The 12,707-nt window shown below is 36.1% G+C and overlaps 1 protein-coding gene across 1 annotated transcript in view; it reads left to right on the plus strand.

Annotated features, from left to right (window-relative positions):
• Window positions 1-12,707, plus strand: part of HCN1 (hyperpolarization activated cyclic nucleotide gated potassium channel 1) — a 195,194-nt gene that overhangs the window by 145,103 nt on the left and 37,384 nt on the right. The window contains exon 5 of the mRNA XM_055791664.1: window positions 6,880-7,026. Within this exon, the coding sequence (XP_055647639.1) occupies window positions 6,880-7,026 (147 nt within the window). The remainder of the gene's footprint in view (window positions 1-6,879; window positions 7,027-12,707) is intronic.

Below are 12,707 nucleotides of genomic sequence, written 5' to 3' on the forward strand. Positions count from 1 at the left end.
AAAAAAACCCCACCCAAACAACCAAAATGCATAATTTTGCTTTAGCTTAAAATATTTTACATTTTGTTTTGGATAACTTCTGTATTAAACTGTGTTTGCTTTAAAAAAAAAATTGCAAATGCCACCCCTCCTGTTCTTTATCTTGTGATCTCTGTTGAATCTTCCCTCTTTTCCTGAAAGGTGGTCTGCCTGGTACCACCTGTGGAGAGGTGAGGTGCCTAAAATTCCATGAATAAGAAAATTCATGTCAGACTGAGACAACGTTAAGTGTTCAGAAGGTTTGAAACGTTTCCCTCTCCCCTCACCATCCCCACCCTCACCCTCTCCACCCCGCTCTCACCACAAACCACTTCAGAAGGTTTTTCACCCTTTTCTTCACTGGAAAGAAAAAAAAATAATCTGTAAACAGTAAATAAAATCATGTTCCCAGCAAGGTAAAGGACAAGAGAAGAGGCAAAGCTACTTGATTCCTTCAGCTCATTTGAAGGCTTTACAGCACAATAGCACAGAGAAAAGGGATTTTGAAATCAATGCTGCCTGCTTATATTTTGTGGAAAGTGCAGGAATTACATTTGAACTTTGGACGTGTAAAACCACTGAACTTTCACAGGGATTAGAAAATACTGGAAAATTGTTTTGTTACGTTGTAAACTGTGTGTTTATAGAAACATTCTACCAAGAAAAAGCTATTTGAGTAATATGAAAATATTTGGGATGTGCCTTTTTATTCAACACTTACTTGAAAACCTAAGATGAGCTGGTTTTTGAAATGTCATATGCTCTTCCAGGTAAGATAACTGACAGTCACCTCAATCATGGGTCTAGTCAATATTAAAAAGTTAGACAGAGGAGAAATTTTCTAATTATATTGCCTTATTAGAATTTTATACGTCAGACAGTTCTGTTACTTTATAGTGCATTTTTCCAGTTGGTATTCTATGATGTGTTGGCATACTAACTACTTTCCCTTACCTTGATTCAACGAGAGCATCATGTATTGCCCTTCCAATGCAGAGTTCCCATCTACTTTTTTCCATAAGGAATCTGAAACACAATTATAAAATCCTTACCTGGCATTTGATAACTAAGAGTTGTCAGTGCCTCCCTGTAGCATTCATTTTCTTATTCTGATAACCAAAGTTTTTAAATTTCTTCATTACTTAGAAAGGCTTCACCTTGATCAGATTGCTTCCTCTCACCTTTCTGCTCCTTCTCAGTGAGTTAAATGTCCTACAAATTATAATACTGCTCAGATTCTTCTTTTATACATGGCAGGCAAGCATTTTCAAACCATTTTAAGAATACTGAGGAGTTTATTGTATCTAAATTCTGGGACACAATTTACAGAAGAATTTTACAAATGATCTCTGTTTTCTTTTTACGTTTGTCATTAGTATATAGGATATTTTTTTTTTTGACACACCTCATTGAAAAGTTTGTATTTGTGAGGCTGTGCTCTTGACTGGATATAAACATCCAGTAAAGTGCTCTTTCCTCTTTTTTTTTTTTTTTTGGTTTTTTTTCCCTAGCCTATCTATATGTGATTCTAACATAAAATACTTTATTAATGTACTTTAAGGGTCAGGATTACATTTGTGATAAAACAAAAGAGAACCTGAACATAAAAATATTTGCTATTTATTATAGGGTTTTGGGAGGAAATTTCCTAGAAGTGAGGCTCTACTGCCAAGGACAAAATCATTGTCCAAAGTGCAAAAGGCATATCATTTGAAATGGAATTTCAAAAGAAGGTTCAGGGACCAGGGTTCTTTGAAAAACTAGTCAGTTATTGAAGTTCTTGAGTGTTGGTAATTTGGAAAAATCTGACTGGCATTTTTTGCTGAAAGGTGTTCAGGTAATTTGGGTGTGACCAGGTTCAGGTACTGTATGTTAATGTCATTGGTTTCGTGTTTTTTAACTGATATTATTAATGTATTTCATATGTTTGCATGTTTTATTGGGTCAAGGATTAAATGTTGACCTGTAAAGATTATTAGGACTATCAGAAAATTTTAAGTTAAAAGGGGCAACTTACTAGTTATGAAACACTATAAGGAAAGGACCTGGTAGGCTCAACACATGTACCAAAATATCTTGTTCACTGTTCAGGTTTCCATATAGCTGGTTTCGTTGGGATATTGCCTGTATTGGGATACTTTAAAATAAGTTCCCTGATTCAGATACAAATCATTATGAGAAAGACCTGACTCCTCTCCTTTGCCTTTTGCCATACTTATTTTTCAAAGGATGACTGCAGTTTTCCTAACCAACTCTACTAAGGACCTCATATGATCCATGTCATACTACTCACCTTTTGCTGGAGGGGCACAGTAGGAAAATTTTGCTACATATAAGGAGCCCATGAATAAGATTATGGTTGAAACAATAGGAAAAAGTCATTACTTGATGGTGCTTTGCAGTAAAAATCTGTGAAATATTACTTTGAAATTCACTTAGCTCTTGCCTATTTCAGCAATTTTTTTTATTTGTGTAGCATTTACAGGCATTTTCATATCAGTAATGAATATAACACACTAGGATAGAAATTACTGACATTATGGTAATGCCATATATAAATCACATTAGTATACATACTCATTTTAGGATAAACAATTCAATATTTACCTTAAAAAAGAGGTGAGGAATTGTCAGCAGCACAGTATTTCTTCCATTCAGGGAGATTCTGAAAAGGCCAGGAACACACAGTTGTAACAGGTTTGAAAAACAGCATCAGCATTCAAAAATACTGTTTACTTCTATGAAAACATAACACAACTTATGATGATTTTGAGAGACAGAAAAATTAAAGTGGAAAAATAAAATAATCTTTGTACAGGCCAAAACCAGTGTAGATTATATAGAAGCACAGTGGGACACAAAAATAGCTATTTGTATGGATAATAAAAGCATTTAAAATACCATCAAGTAGGATCAGAAGGCTTGTGATGCCCATATTTCAGAGTATAAGCCAGCTGATCCAGGAAAAGATGACAATCTTTTTAATTATTTGCAGTCAGTTACATCATTATGCATTAAGAAGTTTTTTTTTTAAGCAGTCTGAAACCATTTGATTACCAGAAAACATATTGAGGTTAATTGGTACGTATTTAGGGTTTTATGGAAACAAACTCATACTTGGGAGTAATAACATTAGACAAAACAATGATGTTCTCATTTTAAAAAGTTTATCTTAGCTTTCCTTTGTCTTGCTGTGTCTTCATCCATTGCAGGCTTTGCTGAATAGCCTGTATTCCTCTTATTTCTCTCCTCAGAACCCTGGAATTTGATTTAGTTTGCTGTTGCCTTTAGAGGCTTCTGACATCCCTTTAGATGTGCACACATGGAGTCCTTTATTAAGTAGTCCTCCCTGGAAAATCAAGTGCTCCTTGGTGTCATTCAGAAGCAAGGATGGAAAGGCAATTTGAAACCAAAAAAGAAAGTTTTAATACAGTAATTTATATTTTGAATGTAGTCTGATGCTACTCATGTGGCATAAGAAAGCTAAAAAAAAAAAAAAAGAAAAGTCAGGTTTGAGGGAACTTGCTATCTCTGAAAGTTATTTCACACAGATGTAAGAAAAGCACCAGAGGAGCTTTTGTGAATGTGGAATTAAGACATCTCTTTTCTGAATAACCAATACAAAAGACAAACAAACCAAACAAAACCACATAAAACCTCTAAAGCAAACCAAAATTTTCAGTCTAGAATGGAAAAGACACAGGATACAGTGTGGCGAGAACAGTCATTAGAAATAAATTATTCCACTCACATACGAAAATGCAGGTTCAAGTGTCAGGTCTGATGAATAACTTAGGATCAGTTACAGCTCTTTTAAATATTGTTAAAATACAGTTTTGAGAAAACTTCACTGACAGTTTGATCAACTTCATATGTAAAATGACACTTAGAAAAATCAGAGGAAGAAGCCATTCAATTTTCATTTTTATTCAAGGGATTCACAGTGCTAATGAGAATCTTTAAACCTTTTTGACATGTAATCTTTTCCCAGAAAATATTTCAGTTCTTTTTATTAGCCTTCTTTTTTATGAGTAAAGAAAACAAAACCAACCAACAACCAATAACAAAAATCAGTATGGTTATTTAAAAGTGAAAAATTTATCAGTTTCCAGCCTTTATTGATATCTGTGGTACCCACAGAGAAAATATTCTTTACGTGACATGAAGAATACTTCATATTCTTCACTGGCATGTGACACACCACAGTGACAACTAATCTGGGAAACCCTCAAAATTCCCAGTAACACATAGCAGGTTGAAAAATGAAGTCACTTTTCTGAGAAACAAAAAACCCAATTATTACTTTGACTGAGTTAGTGAAACACATTAGCTGGTGAAACAATAATAAGAAGTTTTGAGGAAGTACTTCACATGAATGTTCTGACAGAATGTCAAGAAGGGAGCAGTAACATAAATGATACAGAATATGAGTCAAAATCACACTGAGAAAGGTTAGGAGAAGCTTTGTTACAGGGTATATTAACGGGATAGCGACCACTCACAGAGTCAGATATTATGAAATGGAAAGAGACCTTGACAACATTTCAGATGGTTAAATATTTCTGGGAATTGTGGGAGACTTTAACTTCCTTGCTGAATTTTTTTACAAAATGTTGCTGATATGCAGCTGTCCCTATTATTCTATGTGTTATTAATTTGGAAACATTTTGAGACAAACCAGTAATAAGCACTACATTCCTACTAGTTTTATTTTTTCTGTTTCCCTAAAATTTCTTATGTGTAAGCATAAACCCTGGTAGATAAGAGAACTCACTTGTGTGGGAGAAAGCACCTAGTAATAGCACTAATGAAAGGGAGCAGTGTAAACTGCTGGCAAAGCAAATTGCTTTTAGCATGAATACACTTCTTCATGGTCATTCTGGTGTACAAGTGCTTTGCAGCTCACTAGCATTATCTATCTCAATGAATGTAGTATATTTTTTATTACCAAGGATTACTCTATATTTGTGTTGCTCAAGCATATTTGTATGCAAGTAAGATCGAGCAAAGTGGTGCAGCCCCTACGCTAGGGAGCATAGTAAAGTCTTTTCCCTGCCTATGTGTGCTATGACACACACCTGCTACACATCTTTACATGAAGCCACAGCAGTGAAGGGCTGGACACAGACATGAAGAGGACATTGCACAGTGCAGCATCTTCTCCTTGGCTTTGCTGCAGGGAAGCTGAAGCACTGCACAGCAGCTGGGACTATGTGACCACCTTGGTGAGATATATAGAGCACTGGGTAGTCTCGCGTCCCTTCCCTCTAAGTAAATGGGTGCCTAGATTAGCTGTAACTGATTAGTAGGCTAATTTTAGAAGCAACACTTTGTTTATGCTAGAGCATATCTGTCTTCTGGTGACCTAGAACTCTGATTCAATCCTACAATATATGGATAAATTTCTCCATATCAGAAACAAATGATGAGCATGCAAATATAAATCTTACTTCTGAAGGATGGGAGTGAAGAGGTCTTGCTTTGGAGATGCAAAATAGCTATACAAAGGTTAAATCACGCCTACATATTCATGGTACATTTTTGAATAGTCCTGTGCAAAATTACCTCATATTTGTGGAATGTGTATTGTACATGTGGTCTCATCTAATATTTTGCCACTTTGCAAAGCAGAACCTAATTTCAATTCCAGAGGATGGAGCAGTCTTCAATTATATAAGTTAAAGAATATGTGCTGCATTTTGTAGGGAGTGTAATGTGTATTATAAATTCATTTAATTGCTTTACAGAAATTCTGATCCTAATTAAGACTTCATTGGCTTTTTCGTGGAAAAGAGTTAAAAGCGCCTAATTAAGCATGAAAAAATTAATGAAAAAAATTTAAATTAAGATGTTGTACATATGTAAACCAAATTTCTGCCAAGTTTTAACTCACCTATAAGCCTGGGATGAGTTTTATCCTCTGTGTCTTAGTGCCTTATCCTTGCCTTAGAGACAAGGATGGAGGGTCTGAGGGGCAAAAGTCTTGCTCAGGCACTAGTTGTCCATTTGCAGTTTGGGCATCTTCTCCATTTTGTGGATCTCAGATATATCATGCAGTGTAGTACAGTAGAACTCCGAGTATGTTAGTTCTAGACTTTCTTTTCTGAAAACCCTACCCAAAAAGGCTTCTGAAGAAGAGAAGCAAACAAAGCAGAAGACATGACAGAGGATTAGTAGAAACAAGGAAACCAAATGCACATGGTAAATGAAGTGAGGTCCTCTGAGTCTCCTGGGTCATGGAATTTCTCTTCTCCCACTTTCTATTTCCTGATACCATACCTATTTTCCCAGTTCACTTCTCTCTTTTCATCATTGCTCCTGAGGAATTCTTTCTAGTTCATTATCTCCACAGCTTTTACCTTTGTTCTTCAACTACTTTGTAAGCATACACAACATTAATGTTACATATTGATACAACATATCCAGTTTCTGAAATTTCAGACCTTAAACTCTCTGTGGATGTAGCACTAGAGACATAGAGAAACACTGTGTACAGTTTCCCTGTCTGTTGCATGGAATGAGCTAAAAATGGTGTTGGTGTACTTTCGCAACTTATGTATAGCTGGGAATTTAGGGAACACGTGACATGTGTGAAGGTTTGGCTTCTAAAACTTATATATTCATGTGGATATCAGCATGTATCACGACTAAAGGCAGTTTCTGCAATTGATAGTTGTGATGTCACGTAAGTAATACTAAATTAATATTTCTGTGAAGGTTCTCTGACATAAATAAAATGTGATCTTTATAACATATGTAAAGCTTAATTTGCTACGTGAATGAATTTTCATTTTGCTGGTGCCTTCTTTAGGTAGTAAAAAAGTGGGTTTTTTCTGATTCTTCCTTTAATTGTCTTGACAGTACAAACAAGTGGAACAGTACATGTCATTCCACAAGTTACCTGCTGAAATGCGCCAGAAAATCCATGATTACTATGAGCACCGCTACCAAGGCAAGATCTTTGATGAAGAAAACATTTTGAATGAGCTCAACGATCCCCTCAGGGAGGTAAGATTAAAGCATTTGAGGAGTTTTTCATGCTATGGAAATTTTTCATGCCTTTGCTGTTTCTGTGTTGAAATGCTCTTTCTGATTCTATTCTGTAACATTTCATCTCATTTGACCTTGTCAATGAATGACCAGGATAATGAATTTAATATTAGTTTGACACAAAGACATAAGCAGATTTACATCTAGTCTGAACCAGTCTGTCAGAATCATGGCCACACAAGGATGTCAAAGAGTAAAATCCTGTTCTTAATTGTTGAGTGAAACTCATGGGTTTCTGCAATTCTTTAAAAGAGAGGGGCTGTACTAGAATGGTCCTGGGTGAAAGGTTTTTTCTGCTCTCCCTGACTGCTGACCATGCACCCGTGCTGATGAAACCACTGGAAGTCACCAGTGAAGAGAGAGTTGCTGTTTTTCACTGTGTGAAGTAGCATCCTTGGTTAGGGTGGTCTCTACTGGAGATGAGGAAGCTGGAGTATGATACACAAGCCACTACAAAATCTCTTTTCTTAAAACTCCAGTCTGTATTCCCATTTCAGGGGGTTTATAATATTGTGTTGTGCTGTGCTGTGCTGTGCTGTGTTGTGTTGTTATGTAACGCTATGTTACATTTGTTGTGTGGAAACAGCTGGAATATTCTTTGGCAAGGTGCTTGTGTGGGGGGAAAGCAGCATTCATCTTGCTGTAACAGAAATAGCTGCTTAATGGGAATATAAATCTGACTGTCTTTTGTTGGGTAGTGCTCATGTCTGACCTACTCAAGGATGTTTGTGTTACCAGTTGGCTGATACCCTCTACTGAAAGGAGGAAAAAAACCTCAGAGAATAACGAAGTTGAAAAATTCAGGGAGAAGAAAGCATAAACAGGGAAAAGAGAAAAGAAGCAAGAAAAAGCGAGAATAAAGGAGGAGCAATCTGATATGTGATGAAACCTGTACATTTTTTCAGTGATAGCAAGTAAAGCTTTTTAGTATCTTCTGCCATGGGGTGAGAGGTGCTGAATGTATATTTGCATGTGTATATATATATATAAAAATAACGTATACATATTACCAAACAGAGCGCAGGATGACACCTGTAGTTTTAGAAATATACATGAAGGTTGTTTGGATTTTTTTTTAATAAGTTCTGTGGCATAAGAAGAGGATAGGTCTGTGATGGATTGTCTGTACCATTGAATATTTCTCTTTGTTATGAAGGGGAAACATGGCAATCCATTGCCAAGATCAATCAAGTTCTATAGTTAAAATAGTTATAAGAAACTAACTGCCCTGCCTGTTCATGGGCTCTGAGGGCAGCTGGCACAGTTTTGCCACATCCATGTTATGAAACTCCAGTAGTGGCCTCCCTCCTCACAAAGTGCCGACTGGGAATGGTGAATGCTGCCCAAAATTGCTGGGTCATTGCTAGATGGTTCAAGTCAAAATCAGGCCAAACCGTGATTGTTCTAAAAAATTAACACTATAGATGACAGAATTCCAGTGCCTGGGCCCATTAGATTCCCTAAGACAGATGTAGCCTGAGTCCTTTTGTTATATTGTGAATTTCTAAGTGTTTTGGTGGGCAAAGGGAGATCTCTGGCTTTTGCACTGCCTGTGCCAGTTTACCCTTTGGCTTCCCTTGGTAGCTTTTGAAATGTTAGGATGAGAATGTACTGTAAAAATCTATCATGTAAGACAGGAAAATATGGGAATTATCCCTAGAGTACAGTGACAGTCAAAACATGAATCTTGGCCAGTATGGAACCTTTTTTTTGTTAAAAGAACAGAAGCATGTACAGATGCATCAATCACTGACATCAGAAACAGTTTCATCTGTTTCCACTTTTACGGAAAGTTTTTCTCCATAAATCAAGTCTAATACACTTCCATTGCAAAATCTTCTTTTATTAACAAACAGTTTGCTGTTATGGCACTCTAATTACCTGTCTTTTCCTCCCTTCATTCCTCCCTGCCTTAGTCCTGTCACCTTACCTTCCTTTTTTCTTATCGCCTAAGAGCAGCATGGAAAATTTGGTCAAGCATAAAACCCAAAAAGCACTTCTGAGGAGAGATGAAGTATGGAAACTTTCAAAAATTAATGAGCCACTAAAAACATGGAGTAAGAATAGAATTTCACAGAAAAGGTGGCTTCTGTTTTTGCTGTGGTCGTGCTGCACTTGGGATGTCTTCTTTGTTCCCTGTATTATATACGAAAAATACATTTACTCATCTACAATCAGGTTGCACACTGCTCTGATGGCAACATAGTAGTTGTTCAGAAGAAGATAAAAAAAAAATAAAGAAAAAAAAAGAAGTAAGAACTGGACAGTGGCAATGCCAGAAGACTTTTGCCGATGAATCTGTCCAAATTGTGGCAGCAGCTTACGCACAGTGCTTTAAAAACACCACTTCTTTACTTGCTGAAATTAACAGTTTGAAATTCTGTTTTAGCTACCAATTCAGTATGTGCGGTTTGGTAGTGCAGGTAGAGGTTTTTTGATGTTACTAATGAATAATAAACTAGAGCCTTTTAAAGGCAGAACACAATTGTTCACATATTGGACAGGATATACCATCTTCTGTACCAGTATCTGCACAAGGCTATAATGTTGAGGTGACAACACAGGTAGTGTAGCTGCATCATTCAAGAATAAGTATTTACTGCATTTCTTAAGTTTTTAATGAATCCTGCATTTTGTGGTACTTTGAGTTTAGCATTGGGTAAGAATTAAACATTCAGTCTCCACAGGGTATACTTACCTTGATCAAAGTATCTTCTGGTTAAGACTTTGCACGGAAATCATTATTTCCTCACAGTAAGTAGAACAAAAGAAACCACACAAACTACTGCATAATTATAACATGGATATTATAAAATGTTATAAAAAAGGTTGCAGTGTCTTCTAGTTCTCCTTGTTCTCAACCGTTCAAGTTTATTGTATGGACTGAAATTTTCCATGGCTAGGCTCTCTTTACTGATTATGACCCTTTTTTGGCCCATGTTGGAAAAAAAGTTGTCTCACTCTTTTTTAGCAGAGAAGTAATTATGCATGCTATAAATACGATCATTCAATCATTAAAAATACCTAAAGGACATAGAATTAGCAATAAAAATCTGGTGTAAAATTAATTCTTATGTGATCAATACTCCTAATAAAGCTGTATATGCTTATAGTAGAGGTAAAAGATCTTCTGGTAAAAAAGGATGGATGTTCATTTTACTGAGCTTCTGAAAATTATGTATGAAACATTCATACTTGATTGTATGATGAAAATAAGGAAAAGCTAAGAAAAGGTCTGGTGCACATGTGTGAGTGGCTAACATTGGGTAACAGCAACAGAGTCATGTTTATTGTGGGGAATTAACTACAGCTTCATAAAATACGAAGAAAAGAATACTGAACATTTTCAAATTTTACAAGGCTTTCTTTAGGTGCTTCATAGCTGTGTTAAGCTGGTAGTTGACCTGTATCATTCAAGGGTAAACTTGCATTAATGAAGAGATTCCCTTCAATGACTGGGAACTAAGGTAGACACTTATTAGAAAATGGGGCTTAAAAACTTTATCTTCTCCCCAGTTAAATTGGTTGCACAGTTTGGGTATATTAGTCCCATGGTAATGTAGTTAATTGGATATCCTCAGCTCTACGCACTCAAACGGTAATAACTATGCATTGCCATATGCGGTGTGCTGCACCCTGCTCTTAAGGGAAGGTGCTCTCTGATGAAAATAAAGAATTAAAGGTTTCTTTTCATTAAATTCAGAAATTTCACTCTTACTTGAAAGCATATCCCCTTTTTCACAGTTACATTTCTCTGATAATAACTGTCCAGCCTTGTTGAGAATCAGTTAGTCAGAGGTCTTCTAGCAGTTAAAATTTCAGTAGATATAGAAGATTTTAAATTGCTTCTGCCAGGCCATGCAAGGTTGGATTTGTCAAACCTATCTGTAGCTCCATACAAGCTCTGCAAAAAGTCTGAGCTAATCGTCAGGCTTTCTCTGCACATACCTCTCCCCATACACTCTAGTGGTAAAAATCTAGCTGACTAGCTTAGAAAACAGGCTACATCTTCAAATAGCAGTTGATGTATGAAATAAATGCTACCTTTAATAATATTTGCAATTAACTACCTACCTACCTCATTTCTTGAGGTAGTAATTAGCAATTGGTAGCAATTAGCATGTTTGCCTTATATAAATATCATCTCTGGTTCTTCAGCAGACATAGATACTTGTGAAGTTTCTAAGGTTCCTATCTTTTAACTTGGAGTTCTTGTCACCTACATCCTTGAACATCATTTGGCATCAGAAAGCCCCTAATCCTAAAAGTTGTCTTTATGGCTGTCATGACATGAAATGGTGATGGTACAGACAACAAGAAAGAAAAAAAAAAAAAAGCAACTCAAAAAACCCCACGACTGAGGGAAAGCTATTCCAGAAGGACACCTGAACTTCAAAAGTTTAAAGACGTACATAAGCAGTTTCATCTAAGAAAAGAGTGTAAGAAATGTTTAAGTGACTCAGCTCTGGTATTTATCTAAGCTACCAGCTTCGCCAGCAGTGGCTGTAGGTGGAAGCCTACCTATAAGAACAGGGCAAGTATGGTATTTCCCTTAATGACCTTCCTAGACTACCAATATTTTAGTTCAAGGGATTCTCTGAGACTGATATGACTTGTATACTGGGTAATCTTTAATACATATCTCTTCCAATTACTTATTTACACTCCTCTTGAATCCATGTACTCTGCACCCACACCATCCCTTGGCAAGGAGCACAGACTTGTACCCTGTTGCATGAGAAACAACCTCGGTTTGGGATTGAACCTAGCTCCCACTCTTTTTTTGGGTTTGGTGGCCATTAATTCTTGTAGAAAAAGTGATAGCACAGTCAGTCCTACCCACCCTTTGCATGCCAGTTATGATTTTTTAGACTTATATGATATCTGTAAACTGTATTTTTTTGAAGGTAAAGAGACCTATTCTACTTCTTCCTTGCATGGAAGATAGCTCATCCCCATGGTAATCCTTTTCGCCATTCTCAATTTTTCCCTTCTCTACTATAGAGATGAGAGCACCAGTTCTGCAGCCAGCATACTGATGTTATAATAATGTGAATAATTCCTTTCCTAATAATTTCTAATATTAATTTGCTTTTTTAATCACTGTCAATTACTGAGTTTTAAAATCATAACTGTAGGAGCTAATTCTTAAGAGGTAATGGATACATTATTATATGTTTTTCTCTAGGTGTATCACTTAACATTGCTTTCCTTTCATAATTTTCAATCAGCCTGTAATAAGCTGCTTTTAGTTTCTTTTTAACAAGCTTCTTCATCTTTACATGGTGCTATTTCCAAAATTGAACATAACTGTGTGAAGTGCTTGGCTTTTGTTGTTCCCATAAGGACAGCAAATGTAAGTAAGTTATGGTACCTATTACAGCCTAATGAGTCAGGTGTAAGATTCTGGAAAAGATCCTGCACACTGCTCAGTGTAACATCCAGGGTGGCATTTTGTGAGAGTTCTTGTAAGAAAGGTACTCTCCAAGCTTCCATGGATTTATAATTGATAATAGTAATTGTAACTATGTCAAAACAGGACTAAAACCAGATTAATTTGATACATATAGAAAATTAATTATATTTTTAGAGAAAGTATTTGGTCTTTTCAAAATCAATTTTCAAATCATCGATTTGGT

Source organism: Falco peregrinus, chromosome Z (assembly GCF_023634155.1).
Source record: "Falco peregrinus isolate bFalPer1 chromosome Z, bFalPer1.pri, whole genome shotgun sequence".
Lineage (NCBI taxonomy): Eukaryota > Metazoa > Chordata > Aves > Falconiformes > Falconidae > Falco > Falco peregrinus.